We start from the raw sequence: 20,175 nt of genomic DNA on the forward strand, positions 1-20,175 counted from the left end.
AGGCAAGTCTGATTTCCTGCTAGCTGGTATGTAACTCCGCCAAGTAATACCGACCCCAACGGTAACATGAACACGCGAAACGCGACGAAGTGACAACATAAAGCCCGGTTGAAGAGATAATTATTGTCCGGCGTTGGGCGACGATGGAAAAGGTCGGTAAAGATGCCAAAAGTAACCCGGCGGCGACGGCGGGTCTCCTTTCCAAGATATTCTTCTGGTGAGTGAACGAGGCACCGCGCGTGACGAACCCTTTTCGTAACGGTTACCGGTGGGACTTTTAAAACCGGCTTCAAAGTCGCCTAGGAAATTGGTGGCTACATTCATACCTATATCTCATACTGGTTAGCCGAAGCTAAAAACACGTTTATTAATGAATTACAATAATTTGAGTCCGGGGGTGGGGAGGGATTTAAACGATCAAGTTGCTGAGCTTAATAATAATAATAATAATAATAATAATGGATTCGAGCGAGGATAAAAATGATTAAACTGTTAACTGAAGCCACGAATGATGACTGGCAAGAGTTAAATGAAGTGTGACTTGTTGACATTTGATTTCGCGACTGACATGGAACAGATGAATTGCTTGTGAAAGTAGTTTTCCTTGACCGATTAAAGACGTGCTGTCGTCACGGTCAAGTTCCTGTTGAATCACCGGCTTCGGCGCTCAAGCACGATGGGGAAACTCTGGGAAACACGAGAAGTTGTGTGACCCTCTCATGAAAAGTGCCAATGCTGCAATTGAAAACAGCGACAGTTACAAGTAAGGGTTCTGCATGAGATCTCAGCTGAGACTTTCATAGAGGGGGGCTCAATCTCAGGTTGGCAGGTGGAAAGATGTATGCATAGAGGAAATAAACAGTCATCAGCAAATCAGCAAATACATTCCCCGTATATTTATATATGTTTGTGTATGGGTGGTGCATTGGTCAGTGCTTCCACCTCACAGGAAGAAGGTTGGATTCCAACGGGGGGGGGGGCATTTCTGTACAGACACATCATGTTTCCCCCTGCATGGCTTTCCTCTGGGTTCTCCGGTTTCTTCCCACAGTCAAAAATCAGGGATGAGGTACATTGGAGACCCTGAATTGTCCAGACATGCGAACGAGAAAGTGATAGTGTATGTCTCTGTTTGACAAGGTTAATGGTCCTGTGTTTTTATATGTGGCCCTGCGGTCCAGGGTGAACCACGCCTCCTGCCCAATGTCAGCTAGGATGGGCTTCAGCCCAACTACCCTGAGTACAGGATAAGCGATCTAGATAATGAATGGGTGTGTGTTTTGATACACTGTGTGCACAAGTATTATGTAAGTGATTATTTTGACCATATCATCATTTTATCCGTAATTTCTAACTTCGAAGCTGTGTAAGCATGAATGCATATTGTATTTCATGCATATGAGGTGATTTCTATTTGTGTAAGGAGGGAGGATGTGGCCTAAAGAGATCAACACCCTATATCAAGGTGTGCATAATTATTAGGCAGATTCTTCTCCTCAGGAAAAATGGGCCAAAATAGAGAAGTAACTAACTCTGAAAAGTCAAAAATTGAAAAGAAAGGCTTTCAGAGGGATGCAGCACTCTTGAAATATCTAAGATATTGGGGCTTGATTACAGAACCATCAAATGTTTTGTTGCAAATAGTCAACAGGGTTGCAAGAACCTTGTCGAGAAGAAAAGACGCAAATTACGGTAACCGCCAACTATTTGAGGAGAATCAAACATGAACCTACCAGGAACCCATTATCCTCCAGTGCTGCCATATTCCACAACTGGAACCTACCTGGAGTGTCAAGAAGTATGAGGTGTTCCGTTCTCAGAGATATGGCCAACATAAGAAAGGCTGAAACCCAACCACCTCTGAACAAGACACATAAGTAAAAATGTAAGGAATGGGCCTAGAAATATCTGAAGACAGATTTTTCAAAGGATTTGTGGACTGATAAGAGTGACTCTTGATGGGTGGGCCAGTGGTTGGACACAGAGCTCCACTTCGACTTAGGCGCCAGCAAGGTGGTGGGGTACTGGTATGGGTAGGTATGATGAAAGAAGAGCTAGTTGGACCTTTTTGGGTTGAAAACGGGCTCAAAATCAACTCTCAGACCTACTGCCAATATTTAGAAGACAGTTTCCTCAAGCAGTGGCACAGGAAAAAGTCTGCATCTTTCAAGAAGACTTGTTTTTTTTATGCAAGTTCTTCAAAGAACTCCACTGCATGGCTGGCTAGTAAAGGCCTTAAAGATGAAAAATGAATGTCATGGCCCCCTTGTACACCATACTCAAACCCTATTGAGAACTTTTGGGCCCTTCTTACACAGGAAATTTACAGTGAAGGTAAACTGTACACCTCTCTGAGCAGTGTCTGGGAGGCTGTGATTGCTGCTGCACAAAAAGTTGATTCTGACCAGATCAAGAAACTGACTGACTCTGTGAATGGAAGACTTGTGACTGCAATCAAAAGAAGGGTGGCTATATTGGTCACTGAGGCTTTTGGGGGAGAAATTTCAGAACTGTTTATTTGTAAATGTTGAGTTTGTTTATTATTTTATTTATTTATTATATTATTAGTGTTTATTATTCTCACTTTAACAGGTGAAAATAAACAAGTGAGATAGGAAAATCTTCGTTTTTCATTTAGTTGCATAATAATTTTACACACAAATAGTTGCCTAATAATGGCGTTCATATAGATATTCTCTTACGAAAGGCAAGCCTTCACTTTTCCTACTTAAATTATCAGGTTGGAGGGTTTGTTGACAATTTGGATTGACCAAGAGCACTGTAGTTGTATAATAACAATATTAATCCTCAGATATACTACTTACCTTATAATTGTGCACACAGTGTGTGTGACAGTGAAGTGTGCAGAAATAAGATGGTATAGGGTTGTCTATAAATTATGTGAATCATCAGCCAACAGTTTGTCGGTTTGACACTGAAAGTACAAAAGTTGCTTGGTTTTAGTGGCCAGTGATACGCAGGGTGGGTACAGTTCTCGAGTTTTCTACTAGGTTACTTATTCTACCACTGGACACGTGCCCTTTCCACCTGTTAACTAAACATTGACCATAGTATAAGCATAGTATAAGCACATATCTTGATGGCAATGCTATAGTAATACTAATCTATTGGTCAAAAAGTAAAGCAACAGCTCTTACAAGTGTGACTATCCAGTTGTGCTGTCTCAGCCATCCATATACAGGTAGGTACTACGAGATTTAAACCTTTGATTTAATTCTGTTTGTGTAGTTAAATTTCACTGTATTTCCTTGCCCTCAGGTGGCTAACTCCTTTGTTCCGCACTGGATACAAACGTAGGCTGGAGGAAGATGACATGTACCAAGTGCTGGCAGAGGACAGGTCGGAGAGACTGGGACAGGAGCTGCAGAGGTAGAAAAATTGAATTTTCAGTTTGTGACTTTTTTCTGCAACAGATCTGATAACAGATGTCCAAAATATCTGTCAAGACAGAACCGTTCATACATCACACTAACAGCCTTTTTTAAGTGGTTAATCATGTTATCTCTCTCTTTCTTTCTGTCTCTCTCTCTCTCTCTCTCTTAAATAAGAGACATTTACAGTATCGAACAGGGAGAAATGTATAAAACATTTTATATGAAATACAAGACAGATGTCATGGGTACTGGTTAATTCCCCATGGCTAATTTACAACCTGTATCCCTGGTTAGCCCTTAACTATTAAAACAGAATTTAAATAGCTAAGTTAAACAGTACAATAATATTAAAATACAAAACATTAAAACAGACAAAATGGAACAACACAGATACACGCAGGAGACTAAAAGTAGAGTAAGAGTCAATATTTGCAGGCTTGTTTCAGTTGTTTTAATTCAAATTCTCAAGTTCTGTCAGTGTTTTGATTTCGGGTGGTAATGAGTTCCAGAGTTTGGGTCCCTTTACTGGGAAAGCTAACTGTTCAAATATTCTGTTCTGTTCTACAATTACTGCCTCTTGCATCTCTAGTTCTATTTTCACCGTTTTTGTTTACCAGTTGGCAGAGAATTTCTGCAGCAAGGTTATTCATACACTTGAAAACACATTTAGAAATGAGAAGTCTACAGAGCTGTCAAATATGTATATCTTATTATTTTGATCAGGATGCCATCTTACAGGTTTTTGATCCATTGCTTTTAGTCTATTTATATCATAAATTAATGGCTGCGAGTTTCATTTGATCAACTTTATCCCAAATGGTTATACAATGTGATAAATGTGGCTATATCATGGCATACATGGACTGTGCTGTGCATGTATGCCATAAGGGGTATGTTTGGTCTGATCAGGTCAAAGCAGTTTATTTTTGTTGTGACAGTTAGACACAGCTTCTTCACACAGCAATCAAACTTGAAATGATTATCTAAAAATAACATCCAAAAATTTAAACTCATATATCTGATCTATCTCTACCTCATCTTTCTTTACTCCAGAATTTTCATTCACTTTTGTCTCACTTTTGAGCACATTGGCACTGTTTTCTTATAATACATTTCGCATTTTGCTCTTTTGCAGCTTTTGGGTAAATCATTAATACATAACCTAAAAAGGAAAGAGCTTAAAGCCTTGTGGAATTGCAATTTGACACGTCTTGATGGCCGACAGGGTACAATTAGATGTACTCCATTGCTCTCTGTGCTCAAGATAGGATTTAGAATCTCAACCGAGCGATTGTTGCATCAGAGAATTGATGTACTTTGAGCTTATGTAGGAGAATTTCATGGTTAATACTTTCAGAGGCATTTTCAAGTCTCATAATACTCAGAATATTTCCTTCATCTAATAATCTTTTTGTAGTTTCTGTGAGATAATAATTTGCTAACTCGTGCTAACCCTGCTCTGAACCTACTTTGTTTGTGAACCCGTTGATGTCTCCTTTCGAGGTAATCAACAGGCTGTTAAGTTACTGTCTTTTGAAGAATTTTAGAGATCACAAGTTGAATGGAAGTTGGTCTATAATTGGAGACCAGGCCATGTGCTCCAGACTTGTGAAGATTTAATTGCCTTTTTCCTGGGCTTTTCCAGGTAAAAACAGTTACCACAGTAACCACATATGTCACAAGGGATTGGAGAAGAGAACTATAACTTTAAATTAAGGAGGTATCTGACCTAAATGATTCTTTGCCTTGAAATGCCTGGTTTGTATTAGAACTTTACTGATAATTTAATTACATTGTATGTTTTTTCACTCTGTCAGTTCTATTTGTGAAGATCAAAATTGGTGGATTTTGCTGGTTTTCTGAAGTCTTGTCTGCTCTTTGATTATTTGCTGGAAATTATATTTTGAATACATTTAGTTTTTAATTGCTGTCTTTGTCCAAACAATTATATTATACTCTTGTTAAATTCAAGTTTCACAGTTGAAATTTAGTTGAGTAGTCAACCTAAATCCTAAAATGAAGCGCCATGTGATGGAGAGTTATTTGGTCACAGTATTTAATTTAATTTTGACTGTATTCTACAACACGCAACAGTCCAGAGCAACAGAGAGTGTGGACCAGGATGGATAGGATCAGGAATGAGAAACAGCACGTTAGATGTTTTCGAGAGAAGGTCAGAGAAGCCAGACTGAGTTGGTTTGATCATGTACAGATGAGGGATAGCGAATATATTGGTAGACTGATGCTGGAAATGGAGCTGCCAGAGAGGAGGTCTCGACCAAAGAGTAGGTTTATGGACATATTGAGAGAGGATATGAAGGTAGTTGGTGTGAGAGAGGAGGATACAGAGAATAGGGTTAGATGGAGAAGGTGGATTCGCTGTGGTGACCCCTGAAGGGAAAAGCCGAAAGGAGAAGATCTTCTACAACGTTACAAATCTAAATCTTGGAAAAAAATACTGATACGAACTCTGAACTCCTACAATTAAAGGTTCTGTTCCTCTTTGTTATACTGGAAGAGGAAAACACTGTTGATCAATACATGTTGTTCTGCCTACTCAACATGATTATAATGGCCACCCGCAAAGCCAGAGGTTTATGGTTGGTTTTCCAAGGGGTTTCGACACAGTACTTTCTACCTATAATGATTAGCTTAGTTAAACAACTCAAAGTAAAACAGCTAGAAGAATGTTTGGCTTATGAGAATATGATGCTTTTTCTCTCTTGTTTTGCTAGGTGAAATTTGCAGTATTAGAACAGGAACACAGACTACAGTTTATTTCAGACTTCTAAACACATACATACGTTAGTCTGTATTTGTAAAGGCTTTTCAAAAACAACACTGTCAGAGTACAGAAGAGGAGGTGTCTTACTTGCTGAAGATTCTGGGTCTTCACAGCATCCAGTGTTAGACATGGAAAATGGATTTTGCTGACTTGATCGTTTTTAATGTTCGAGGAATATTCTTCAGTGATTTACAAGGTGACTCCATCACTGAATCTCCCATGGTACGCTTGATTTTCTGGCCTCACTTTTCCTTGACCAAACAAGACATATCACATAGCTGTTAATGTAGGTCTGGAGCTGTTTGTTGCTGTGGAGATCCAGCACCTTAGTTTAGCATTCTGTTCACATAGGTCGGATATTTGCTCAGTCATTGCTGCCATCCATACCAAAATCAACAACAGAGTCAACCAATACCATACTTGCATTTATAGTGTCCACCTCAGAGCTGGGTATTGGCAAATTACCATAAACCACCATATTTATGAAAAAGTTTTGAGAACAGCTGTAGGCGTTAGCAACCATAACAACCTATTTGAAGATTCATTTTGACAAACACAAGAGTTCCGTAGGTTAAATCAGCCTGGAGCTATTGAATGTTAACAAGCTAACTTGACAAGTAGGTAAGACATGCAAATGCGGTTGTTCAACATTTTGTTTCTTATAAGGTATTGATAGTAATGAATTCCAAATATATGTGTGTTCCATCTGCAGAACATACAACATTTTCTCTGTGAAGTTGTTTCTTTTATCAGACCTCAAATTCTCCGCAACCTTTCAGTATGACAGGTGATATAAACTGTTTTCACATCAGAATGCCTGACCTTCATTATACCTGGTGGCATTTGATTTTTTTCTCTCTAAAAATTGATATATCTTTAAATAAAACAACCTGTAAAAGGTTTGTATGGTGCGTTGACAGCTCAGGTAACACTGATGTCAAACATTTTCCTTATTATCAGAAAGATCCAGTACACAGTTTGTGATGCTCGACCCCTACAGTGATGCACAACTGCAGTTGATAGGTTAATAAGTAAATGCAAACATACAAACACAAAACTGATTTTTTCAAGTAAGGCTTGCTGTCTGATAATAGTAACAAACTCTTTAGCTGATGCCCATTTACCGGTTGCTGCTAATAAAACCCATGTTTGCTAAATACATTGTTATAGAAAAGAGTATCGTATTCTCTGCACTATAAGGCACACCAGATTATAAGGCGCACCTTAAATGAATGGTCTATTTTAAAAAAAAATCATATATAAGGTGCGCTGCATAGACTAGAATTTACAGTAGTGGCTGGGGTTGAGTTACGCACACCACTACATGGAGCTGTCAAGTCAGTCAAACTTCATGAATAGAATACATACCAACGTTCTGACAGCTCCGTTCACTCCCAAAACAAGATAGTGCATTCACAACACGGTACTGAACGTACCGGTAGCTCTTATTGGTATTTGAACTGCCTTCATTGAAAACAATGTATTTCCAACACAATTTGTCACAGTTCAAAGCGTTTCACAAAAACCTAAACACCAAGACGGACCGCCTCTAAATTCATTGATGTTAAGTTCGCGTGCTAGCACTGTTGCCTTCATTCGAATTGTGATCGTAGAGACGCTTCTACTTGCTGCTCTCTGTTCAACAACCCACTGTTCAAGTTTGTCCTCTAACTGTAGACATCTGGCTTTGTTCCCTCAGAAACTCTGTTTTGTCCTCTTTACTTGGTGCAGGTCATCTTGTTGCTTCCTCCACTTCCGCACCTTTGATTCGTTAAAGTTGAATTCTCTCGCTGCTGTTTATTCCCATGTTTTACTGTGTGACTGATAGCTTTGAGTTTAAACTCTGTGTTGTAACCGTGTCTCTTGAAAGGAGACGTTTTGGGGTCTTAACACACATACATGCACACATACACAAATGGAAATGAAAATGCAGCTTTGCGCAGTCATATATCCCAGCATGCACCACGTGCTACTTCTACGGGCAAAAATGGAGTCGGCGGCTGCTTCCTGTAGTGGACCTCTTGCGGCTCAATAGTGATCCATGTATAAGGCGCGCTGTCGGTTTTTGAGAAGATCAAAGGCTTTTAGGTGCGCCTTATAGTGCGGAAAATACGGTAGTCACTTTATCCTGTTACCATTAAAGTAATTGGGTCTTCACAGGATCCAGATTCCATAATGGGCACACAGCTTGTGATTATGGTAGGTATTCTGGTCAGCTTGTTCAGTAATATTGCATCTGGCTGTAAACCACTTAATTGCCATTGAAATCTTATTTTTTGCAGCAAGATATGACCGCTCCTTTAGTTATGAATCCTTACGTATGTAAATTATTTGCTCAATTGACAATAATGCTTGTGTATTTCCCCTGAAAAAGGTTTATTTTTCTATTTTAAGAATCTGAATGGTGAACCTGAGAAAGAACCCTTGACAAGTAATGAAACTTCTTAAAAAACTGAACAAGTCCAGTTGCTGGGCAGAAATATGTCAATGAAAATACACAAACGAGTGAAAGCAGTGAGAGACATTACTTCTATCTTCTGACAGATACTGGGATCATGAGGTCCAAACGACTACCAAAGAGCTCCAGACTCCTAAACTCACCAAAGTCATCATTAAGTGCTACTGGAAGCCATATGCAGTGCTGGGACTCTTCACCTTGATCGAGGTCAGTGTTAATTCTGTGCAAAGCTTGAGAAACCAGGTGAATAAGCCAACTAATTTAGAAAGAAGAATGCCTTTATTGTCACATACAGTTATACGTAGAGCATAACATCTGGAAAAATTGACCACTGCATTTAACCCATCATGGATGAACCATGAGCAGAAGGCAGCAAAGGAAACATTTAGACGGGCTAGGGGGACCGGTAATCGAACCAGGAATGTTCAGTTCTAAGGATGATCGCTCTACCTCCTGTGTCAGGGACTCTTAAATTGTTAAACCCAGAAAAAGAGGTATTTGGTAAAATGTTCTGACATGCTCTGCAGTGTGAGCTCGGTTTGATATAAATGACAAGCAAACCACAGCACTTTCCATGTGAACACCTTTGAGGTTTTGATTGAAGTAATCATTTGAAGTGCCGAGCTGCTGTTAAATAGCAATGATGGACACCTTACTATATCTCATCTCGTGTGCCAATCAGGAAGTCATTAAAGTCGTCCAGCCAGTCATTTTGGGGAAGGTGATCCGGTACTTCGAGACCTACGACCCGGACAACAAGTCGGCTCTATATGAGACTCTGGGCTATGCGGCTGGACTCTCTTTGTGCACCATTGGCCTGGCAGTGCTGCACCATCTATACTTCTACCATGTCCAGAGAACAGGAATGAAGATCAGAGTGGCCATGTGTCACATGATCTACAAGAAGGTCAGTGGAGGGGAACTTGGCCTGTGCTTACTGAAAAAGAATATTAAGTCTCCGCTCTTCATTAAATGCCGCTTGATTTATGTGGGTTTTAAATTCCTTTGTTGCTTGTGTTAAGCGGTCTGCCAAATTTGACCATTAACTCCTAAGAACTACTGGATTGGAGAAAGGAACCCACACAATACGAAGGAAAGGAAAATGGTCCTTTTAGCATGCTTTACTTTGCTTACTGCGTGACTTATTATTCAATTTAGTTCTTGTTTTAGTGCTTCGTACAGCACCTTGTGTGTTTCGAAGGGAGTCATCAAGTAAAATGCATTATTTTATTATGGAAGGAAGGCTATCTTCTGAGACGCCTCAAGTATTTGCTCAACACTCATCAAAATACAAGAAGACCTTTGTGTACTTCGGCTAGCTCCTGAACATCTATAGCCACTTGTACCTTGCTGCAGAAGTGTTTGTTCTTCAACTAAAGATGAATATATCTTTTTCAGGCTCTGCGTCTCAGCAGCTCAGCCATGGGAAAGACCACAACAGGACAGATTGTCAACCTTCTGTCTAATGATGTTAACAAATTTGATGATGTGAGTATTCACAAAAAAGCAGACACAAGGGCTGTCTTTGTTTCTGTAAACTCAAGGCAACATAAGAAACTTGTGTTTCGAGCTTATCCAACATTCACTTATTGAAAGCCTTTTACAATAATTTGATTTTACCCCAGATATATAATTCTTAATGTTATTTTGGACTCCAGACAGAATTGACATAAATAAAAATTTCACATTGATCATTTAGTGGGCAAAAGGCATTTTAATGTGGTAATTATATCAGTCTTATCCTTACAATAATAATTTGGACCAAGGGATTCGAACACATTAAAAGGTTGTAACCATGACTAATTTTTATCCTTGTAAAACACCATCACCTGAGTTTGAGGTCACCTCTACTTCTGTTTTTGTGCCTGAGTTCAAGATGCATCTTTATTCCGAGACAATAAAATGTAAAGATTTGGAGGAGGGGTAAAGTGAGTACATCATGGTCATTTTTACTGTGCTGTAAAGCTGTCAGAAATCAGAATTTTATGGACAGGATTCAGTGGGGTGGGCATTTTAGTAAATTAGCTTTTGCCATTTGAAGCACTGATAGTGCCAGGAAACCTACAGTATCAAGAATAATTCTTATTGATAAGATGAGAAATGGCACAAATTTTTTCTTTTATGGTTTAGAAAACAATTGCAGGTGAACCTGCAATTATATCTATATCTTAATGCTGTGAAATAGAAAATAAGGGCACAGTTCTTTAATTAGCCATCCTAACACTGGTCTGTTCAACCATGATATGGAACGATCCACCTTTAAAAATTCTCTTCCGGGACTCTTCCAAATGTGCTCCCTTTTATTGATTTGCCATGAAATCCATGGCAAAGTTCGTAAGTGAACTGATGAAATGTGTCATGAACATCCTCATAAAAATCTCTAAGGAGATAAGTCCAAACATGCATCTTCTCCTCCCTACACATTGTGGAAATCTACTTCTGCGGTCTTATTAGTTTCTTCTCTCTGACAGGTAACAATTTTCTTGCACTTCCTGTGGGTGGGGCCCCTCCAGGCAGCAGCAGTGGTGGGGCTGCTGTGGGTGGAGATTGGTCCATCGTGTTTGGCAGGCATGGTGGTCCTCATGTTCTTGATGCCCTTGCAAACCATGTTTGGAAGGCTTTTTTCAAAGTTCAGGTCTGTCCACAGATATTCTGTGTGTGTGTGTGTGTGTGTGGGGGGGGGGGTGCAATATCTTAGAGCACTATTTTGCACATCACAATATGTCAAGGCCATAATCAGTTTTGCAAATTCAGAGGTGCTTTCACAAAGGATTCAACAGGTAACGATTTGGCAACACAGGTTATAGTCAGAGAACAAGAGAATTCTAACCATTCTTTTGCTGTCAAGATGGGGGTGTAGAAGAAAAACTGCCTTTTAACAGGAATTTAACTTAAGCTGCTGTATTGCACAGGTCTGTGTCAGTACAGCCCAAATTTTTACTGGATTAGTTACAATAGTGTCTAGAACAGCTATTAGCTATCCTTAAATTTTGCATTGGTCAGGCCTGTCATACTGATTTATTAAGAGCTCTGTCATGAGTCTTAGTGATGAACTTATTGGTACTACAGTTGTTAATAGGAAATCCAAAAATTTTCTTTCTCTTAGTTTTTGCGATTTTGAAACTACAATCTTCTTTTTTTTCAGTCATTGAGCCCAGTGCTGAAAAGGTCAATGCTATCCATTCCCAACCAGAGTGTATGACCATTAACAAATGTGCAGTGCAGTTCTTCATCAGAGTTGTTATTCAGTTTTTTAAGTCCTATTCCAGTATATACTCATGGGTGACTCCTTTTACTCATATTATTCTAATAATTGTGTAGGATACAGGTGTGCAAATCTTCCGGATGTAACTTACCACCTTCCTTTACAGGAGTAAGACTGCAGTGCTCACTGACAATCGAATTCGCATAATGAACGAAGTGGTGTCAGGAATGCGAATCATCAAGATGTATGCCTGGGAAAAACCATTTGCTGCCCTGGTGTCAGAGGTCAGAAGGTAAAAGGCTGAGACTGTTGACTCACAGGATTTCTGTAGCGAAAGTAACTAACTATGAAAATATTGAGTCAACTGACCATACGCAGCCAAAGCTATGCTTGTCAGCATCCTCCCCCAGCTATTTTATATGTTCATTTATCTGAAAAATTACCCAACAGAGGCCAACCAGTGCCATCTCGGCAACTGCTGATCACTGACAAATAATCTACTGATGGAGTGATAGTTCTGCTGGCTTTATTGGTAAAGTGTATGTCACCTATTGATTGCTCCTCCAATTTGCAGTTATTCTTTTGATAGTAATTACTCTGTGGTCCGATTACTTAACTTCGGAGCTTTTTAAAATGAGTGAGTCGGTGCAAGACTGGCTAATCCAGCGCTAAAATAAATGCCTGAAAACAAACGCCGCAAACACCTCTATGTTGCACATGTTTATCCATTGTAGTACAGAGCAGGAAAATAGAATACTTCTGTAATACTTGGCCCTAAATGAACATTTGACTTCTAGTATTTATTTTCTATATTGTCCAGTAGCATACAAAAGCATACATACTATATAACTCGGGTTACTTTTGGTAAATGACCATTTGCAATCCGAAGAGAAAGGTTGAATTTTTTCCTTGACATGAAAAAGAACAAAAATCAATTAACTCTTGTAGTGCTCATGCTTTTGGTAAAATGTCCTTCTTTTTCAATGAGAAGCTCAGAGTTGGTTAGTGACTGAAACTGTGTTCTGTTGCATCATAGCAGCTTTATCTTAACCATTGCACATATCCTGAGAGCATTTTTTTCGAAAACACCCGCATCTTTCTATTAGAAAAATTATTTGAAAATAAAAGTTTGATCTTATGAACAAAGGATTGATTTGAGTACCTGTCATGAAACAGCTTGTCTCTGCATCCATGTCTTTTTTTATTCTTCCTGGAAATTAAATCTTGCTTTTGGCATCTCATGTGAATTTTTTTCTCATCAGGAAGGAGATTTCCAAGATCATGAACAGCTCCTACCTGCGGGGCCTCAACATGGCATCCTTTTTTTGCGCCAGCAAGATAATTGTCTTCATCACTTTCACCCTCTACGTTCTCCTTGGAAATAGAATCTCGGCCAGCCGCGTGTTCGTGACTGTGTCCCTTTACTCTGCTGTACGGCTCACTGTTACGCTCTTCTTCCCAAATGCCATTGAGAAGCTTTTTGAGTCCCGTGTCAGCATACGTAGGATACAGGTGCGTCAAATAACTCCATACTTTCATCCTCAGATCTCTGCTACCAAGATGTAATGAAAAATTTTGTCTCAACTTTTTCTTCATGTTGTGAGTAGTTTGATCTCATTACACCCCTCCTGTACCCTGTTGTTTCATGGTCAACAGGAGTTCCTCATGCTGGATGAAATTGTAAAAAGCGGTAATTCATTGCTGCAGGAGGAGAAGAGCAGTTCCTCTCTAGAAATTCAGGACCTGGTCTGCTACTGGGACAAGGTCAGATAAATTCTTTTGACTAAAAGAAACACAAGGTTTACTGCCAGTCAGACACTAACTTTATGTTGAAATGTTTTCAATGCTTGAAGTGCTAAAACTTGAACTGCATAACATTTCCAGTAGGAAAACTTTGATTTTAATTCTCTTTGAATTCGACTTATTTCCAAAAATATAGTGAAAGAAACACTTAGTTAAAATGTGTAGGTATTCTTATATTGAAAATACACATTCTGTTGTATTGGAAAAAATCAGAGTCCACTAGAAAGTAGAAAAGTATTGAAAACAAATCAGATATATTAAATAGTAAGAAAATCAGCATCTAGAAATGAAGCATGGTGATTTCTGTTAGCTTGATCTGAGCAAGTGTGCTATGTGTTGGTGAAAAACACTGATAAGCTGCTTTAGCATGTCAGCTTCAGATATCTGAAGTATAGATATTATTTCACAGAATGCTGAAAAAATGTTTCACCTGAATAAAGGGCCATGTTGTAGCACCAACTCAATATATTTTTCAAATGTCTTGCATTGCTACAGAATCTAGATGCTCCGTCTTTGCAGAACGTTTCTTTCAGTCTGGATAAGAACCAGTTGCTGGCTGTTATTGGACCTGTGGGAGCTGGAAAGGTAAGCAGAATGTTGCTAGGATCTCAATTTGCATCACTGTATAAACACTTCACGGAATCATCCTCCTTCCTTCCTTTACCAGTCATCATTGCTCAGCTCTATCCTGGGAGAGCTGCCTCCCGAAAAAGGTGTGTTGAAGGTCAAAGGACAGCTGACCTACGCTGCCCAGCAACCCTGGGTGTTCCCTGGAACCATCCGCAGCAACATCCTGTTTGGGAAGGACCTGAGCCCACAAAAGTACGAGAGAGTCATCAAGGCTTGTGCTCTGAAGCGGGTAAGTAGTTTTTTTTCATTTACGTTCCATTTCCATAACCTCTTATGACTTATACTGGCGCCGCGGTAGGTAAAATATACTTGGTTATCTTAGTCAGACACCAAAGGTGATGTGAGAAGCTTCTCACTTTATACTGAGGTCGGTGTCATTTTATGGAACAAGATGAGAAATATTTTATTTGTTCCTCCATGGGATGAAGGAATCTCCTTCTTAGCCAAGATGCTTTGTAATAAAGATCCCGTATTCTAAGCAATGCTGGTGCCATGGAAGGCAAGTTTTGCCATTTAAAGCATGTAATTCATAGTTTATGTATTAACCCCTTCAAAAATTGATATATTTGATTGAAAAGCATCATCAATATGTTCACTGATGATTGCTAAAAATATGAAAAAAAGATTACTCAGACTGTCTACCTAAATTTTTGGACTACTAAGCGCACCTGAAGATACGTCACACCCACTAAATTTGAAAAGGTAAAATTGTGGACATGTATAGGCCACACTGGTCTATAAGCCACAAGTGTCCATTTGTAACATGAGATATTCACACAAAAAGATAATTTTTACCTTTTAATTAAATGCACCGTGAATGCTTTTTCCGAACAGTGCCTGTAACACATGTGGTTAAAAAGAAAATACAAAAGTAATTGACTGCTATCTTGTCACACACCTCCTTAGTCTCTTTTTCGTCGTCACCCTCAATCTCACTTGTCTAAACCACACGTATGTTCTACGGTGTCTTTGTGCAATTTCATTGGTACAATGTGACAAGGCTTAATATTTTGGTGGCATGAAGCTCATCAGTCTGTAAAAATCCATAAATCAGCCGCATCATTATTGAGGATGCAGTGTTCAAAGCGTGTGAAAAAAGTATTGGCTGAAAGTCTGGAAATTACAGTAATACAAGTTAAATTGTGACTGCACTCAAATCACTACCAGTGCAAAGATTAGGATTGTATCAGCTGCAGGCATTCATGTGGGTATGGTGATGTGAAGCAAACATATTGCAAGAACAGGATTTAAACGTACACTGTAACAATTCATGATCCAAGATCATACAGTAAGTGTTTATTGTCATATGTACAATGTGGAAACTGTGAAAGTGTTTCCCTGTACAATTAAATGCTTACTTTGCTGTCTACAGTGCATTGAGATTTTATGGCAAGGCACACACACACACACAGCACTGCTCAGGAGAGCGTACATTCTTTGCTGTACATTCAAAGCCAAATATATCCTGGACATCCCGAATGTTTTAAGCGCGATTTTGACTTTGACTGTGAGTGTTTGATTAGGCTTCTTTGCAGATTCTTCAGGGCACAATACCCCATTTGACTCCAGACATTGTTACAAGTTGAGAAAAGAATGCAGGAAAAGCAGAAAAGTCGCTTTCTTACACAGCCAGCCTTTTCGTGTGTACCACTCCGTTTGAAAAGACTGAGTCTTCCGTCTTGTAGTCTGAAGCAAATCCGTTAGCGGCGCCGGCCTTCCCTTGCTTATTATCTCCTGCTTCGACTGAAAGTCCAGTTAGGAAATTCTTTCAGTGTAGCTATGAAATCCCCCATTTTAGAAATAAAGCCAAGTAAGAGGAAAAAATAACTGGATGGCTGCACTTGGCTTGCTTACTGTTTGCAAATTGCAAATTCTATTATTCTTTAGCCGAGTAGTAAAAAGGATCCCTGGGATCACCAGTGCCCCCTACCATGAGGCCCCGTCACTGCGTGCCTCCCTTAGTGTGTCTTCGCTGCCCCTTTACGATCACTCGGCACGAGAAACACATTACAGTTGTTGAAAAAAAATTATACACATCAGCTAAAGTATGGAAGTTTAGTTCATATATTAGTGCTTGAAGTGTTTGAAAATTTTAATAGTGACATCCAAAGAGACAGCAATACGGTCTCAGCCGCATAGCATAGCAGCACAGTTAACAGAATCATTGCGCAATCCATAGTGGGCTCCGCTGGCTGTTGTGTCACCACACGTCTCTTCTTCATACTTAAACGCTAATTGTGATTTTTTTTTTTTTTTCCCATCAATTTTGAAAAAAAACAACTAAAAATAGTGAAGTTAGGTGGAAAATAACTTTATAGTACAAATCACTGAATAAATAGGACCATTTAATGTATTTTTTCATTTTACATTTTTTTCTTTCCGTGATGCCAGGTGAGGCCCGGCCTCACCTGCCTCTACTGACTGTACACTGTCACTGTCGGGATCATATATTGGGTAACAGAGACCTTCAGCAGGTCTTACAGGCTTGAGTGTGACAGGAGATCATTTGGGATGTTAGTTTCTGCTCTGCTGAGAGCTCTGAAAGATTGATGTCCATGTTATTATTGTATTTTTTTTCTTTTTTCTTCTTTTTTTTCCCCAAAAGTATGCCCGCCAACCTGCAATTTAAAAAATGTACAAATCACTATACTAATTGTTTAAGTCAACAAATTAACTGCCTTGTCTGTCAATTGTGGAAAAATAACTTAAATGAACAAAATATTTGCTACCCATGCACCAGCCAATGTTTGTCAATGCCAAATTGCTTTAGTTATATTTTCATGAATCTAGAGTTATTATAACTCAAATATTTTTTTCTTGTTGATATGGCTTTACATATTTGAAAGAAACATCTAATATGTTGATATTGGGAATTCAGACATGATGAAAACATAGCAGATAAAATTGAATCAAAAACCCTGCAAAACAACTTGTTTCAAAGAGTACAGTATATACATGAAACCATATCTTTTTTTTATTTTTGGACAAAAAATGCATCTCATTCTCATTGTTCTCAGCAGCAACAACATTCTGAGCCAGCTGGGTATATAACCTCATTATTAGCAAATTTGTTGTGAATAGAGGGTAATTGTGTAGGCAAAGATGAAGCTGATTCTGCTGACCCTGTAACTCTGACTAGTTTCCCATGTTGGCAAATGATCAATGCTGTGCTTTTTCACATTGAGAGGCTCACAGGAGGTTGGCCCTTCTCACAGAAGCACTGATCACAGTGGTCAACATCATATCCACAAATCTCAAATGTGCAAGTTATTGTTTTTGCCAGAGTTTGGTGTGGTGATTGAGTCCGTCTGAGTCTCTTATAATTTGCTAACTTTGACTTAAAGTCATACAATTTAATGACATGTTGCCTGTGTTCCTGTTTCACATGCGTTTATGCCCTGTCTTCTTTTTTTTTCCCAAGTGAGTCCACTACCTGTTTTTGGGCAGTATGTGGGGAGAAGCAGTAATTCGAAATCCCAAGCCTCAGTTTACTTCATGTTGTCTCACTACTACACGTAGACCATACTAAGGATCTGAAGTTAGATTTTGAGAAGCTCTGATTCCATGTTTCACGTATTTCAGTCATAGCTGAATGAGAAATGGTGATTTGAAGTTTGAATTTCTCAATGAGGTGCTTCATGGGCCATGATTTAAAGTAAGAATCTTCTTCTTCTTTTGGCTTTTCCCTTCAGGGGTCACCGCAGCGAATCAACCTTCTCCATCTAACCCTAAATTTAAAGCAAGAATGCTGTCATTAAACTATGATTCTTTTACTACGTCTTTTCTGTGAAAACCTGACACGTCCTCCTCTTGAGTTTCTGGTCCATTATTTTGTTGTACTTTGCTTTGGTTATTGAAGGGTCACATTGTCAAATATATATTAACACTAATTTTGAGTGATTTTCTTTGTTTTGGATTATTTTTGGTGGTTATTTTTGGTGATAATCATATAAGATTGGGGTTTTGTCATCAAGTTCTTACATGTCCGCTACATTCCTCAAATTCCTCAGTTTCTATCCTTCTGTCTTGTTGATCCAGGACTTGGAGCTGCTCCCGGATGGAGACATGACTCTTATTGGGGACAGAGGTGCCACACTCAGTGGGGGACAGAAGGCCCGTGTCAACCTGGCAAGGTAAGCAGATGATGCTTTTCTCATTTTACAAAATAAAGAGAATCTGGTGTCCAAGCTCTCTCAAGTGAAGTCATTCTAAATGTCTGTTTGAAGGATGAGTTTAGTAGCTGGTAAGTAATTGAAATCACATGCTTCTACAGCAAACACTGCAGATTAAAGCATGTTTTCTTTGTGCTGCTGCTCAGTGGTGCTGAAAAATGCTTTGCTGGTGTGTCTGCAGGGCCGTGTACCAGGATGCAGACATCTACCTCCTGGATGATCCTTTAAGTGCTGTAGATGCAGAGGTTGGAAGACACCTGTTTGAACAGTGAGTCGCTGAGGACTGACAACTGCGTTAACATTTTGGATTCCCTTGACTCATCTTGGTTTTCATCTTGTGTTTGATAACGTGATATTAAGCAGTATGACTGGGGTCCGTTATACCAGATTTCATCAAATCAATTTTTGAAAGACTATCATGTATTCACATAATCACAAAGCCATGCGGTCATTTACACAGATAAAGCCTGCCATTTAAAGGAAATGCTTAATCCTGTTTACCAAGATAATTAACATCTCCATCACCTCAGATATTCAGCACATCAACTTTTAGATAAAATAATATAGTTCTCTACAAATTAATTATTTAAAACGTTTTACTTCTTAGCCAACCAGCTAGATCATTTTAAAACGAAGTGATAGTGCCTGGAATATCAAACAGCCAGTAGAAGGTGGGAGGCGGTGCTGCAGTAATTTGCCCGCTATAAGCAATTTATCCACCCACAGTGCTTGAAGGTGTTGAAGGTTTACATCAGGGGTCGCCAATTCTTTTGGCTCAGGGGCCGCATGATACATATACATATACATATACAAATACAAGATACGATACATATTAAAACATAAAAAAAAAAAAAAAAAAAACGCATTTGTTTAAAGTACATATCAGACTCGCCTGACATCTGTCTGAACATTGGCTGACATTTGCTTTGAAAATAAAACCAGCTTGGTTTGAAGGCTCTGATGTTTGCTTGCATTTCATGCACAAACAGATTTTTCCCTTGTAACTTCATGTCCAGCTCATTCATGTGTGTTGGTATGTCCACAGTAAAGGCTAAATCACAAAGCCAGTCTGTGTCATTCAGCTCAGGAAAATTCTCAAGTGTTCTCAAGTAGCTCCAAAAATAAGATAATCTACTGTTTGAGCTCCAACATTCATTGATCCAATCATTCACATCAAGTATAATTCTGTACCAATCTTTGGCAGGCTGGATTAAAAAGACCAAGGGGCCGGATGTGGCCCACAGGCTGTAGTTTGCCCACCCGTGGTTTACATGTAACTTCTTGTAAAACACGTGCTTTTTTTCCCTGAATGTGACTGTGTTTTCGGTTTTCAAGTTCATTTCCATGCAATACACAATAAGATTCGCTGCACTGAAGGAAACAGCAAGCAGGGTTTTGCTTGGATGTGCTGGTCAGACGGGAAAGCCTTGGGCTTTTGATCAACAGATATTTATCTGAAGTGTTTCATAATTTTGCCTCCTTACTTTGCAGTGGAGCAGATGCTAAGGAAGAGGGAGGCACGAAGGTTCAGATCCAAATTGTCTCTTTAACATTTGTATTAATTTCTTTATTGAATGGACATTTTGTAAAGAAATTTTTTGTGGGTGGCGACTCAGCAGAGGTCAGGCTCTTAAACTGTTTATAGAGGAAACTGGAGGGGAGGGAGCATCCCCTGTGAATTGGAGGACTGAGCAAAGGTTTGAACAAAGCCAGGAAGAGGTGTGAGG

General features: G+C 39.2%; 1 protein-coding gene across 1 annotated transcript in view; it reads left to right on the top strand.

Moving 5' to 3' along the window:
• Positions 1–20,175, top strand: part of abcc4 (ATP binding cassette subfamily C member 4 (PEL blood group)) — a 27,225-nt gene continuing 7,050 nt past the window's right edge. Inside the window, exons 1-13 of the mRNA XM_086147939.1 lie at positions 1–217; positions 3,280–3,390; positions 8,725–8,845; positions 9,321–9,545; positions 10,037–10,126; positions 11,110–11,273; positions 12,010–12,135; positions 13,106–13,355; positions 13,500–13,607; positions 14,142–14,231; positions 14,314–14,505; positions 18,315–18,409; positions 18,630–18,716. Of these exons, the coding sequence (XP_086004065.1) occupies positions 144–217; positions 3,280–3,390; positions 8,725–8,845; positions 9,321–9,545; positions 10,037–10,126; positions 11,110–11,273; positions 12,010–12,135; positions 13,106–13,355; positions 13,500–13,607; positions 14,142–14,231; positions 14,314–14,505; positions 18,315–18,409; positions 18,630–18,716 (1,733 nt within the window). The 5' untranslated portion in view covers positions 1–143. The remainder of the gene's footprint in view (positions 218–3,279; positions 3,391–8,724; positions 8,846–9,320; positions 9,546–10,036; positions 10,127–11,109; positions 11,274–12,009; positions 12,136–13,105; positions 13,356–13,499; positions 13,608–14,141; positions 14,232–14,313; positions 14,506–18,314; positions 18,410–18,629; positions 18,717–20,175) is intronic.

This window comes from Fistularia commersonii, chromosome 6 (genome assembly GCF_037954325.1).
Source record: "Fistularia commersonii isolate RoL2024-O1a breed Wild chromosome 6, RoL_Fcom_v1.0, whole genome shotgun sequence".
In the NCBI taxonomy this organism is placed as follows: Eukaryota; Metazoa; Chordata; class Actinopteri; order Syngnathiformes; family Fistulariidae; genus Fistularia; species Fistularia commersonii.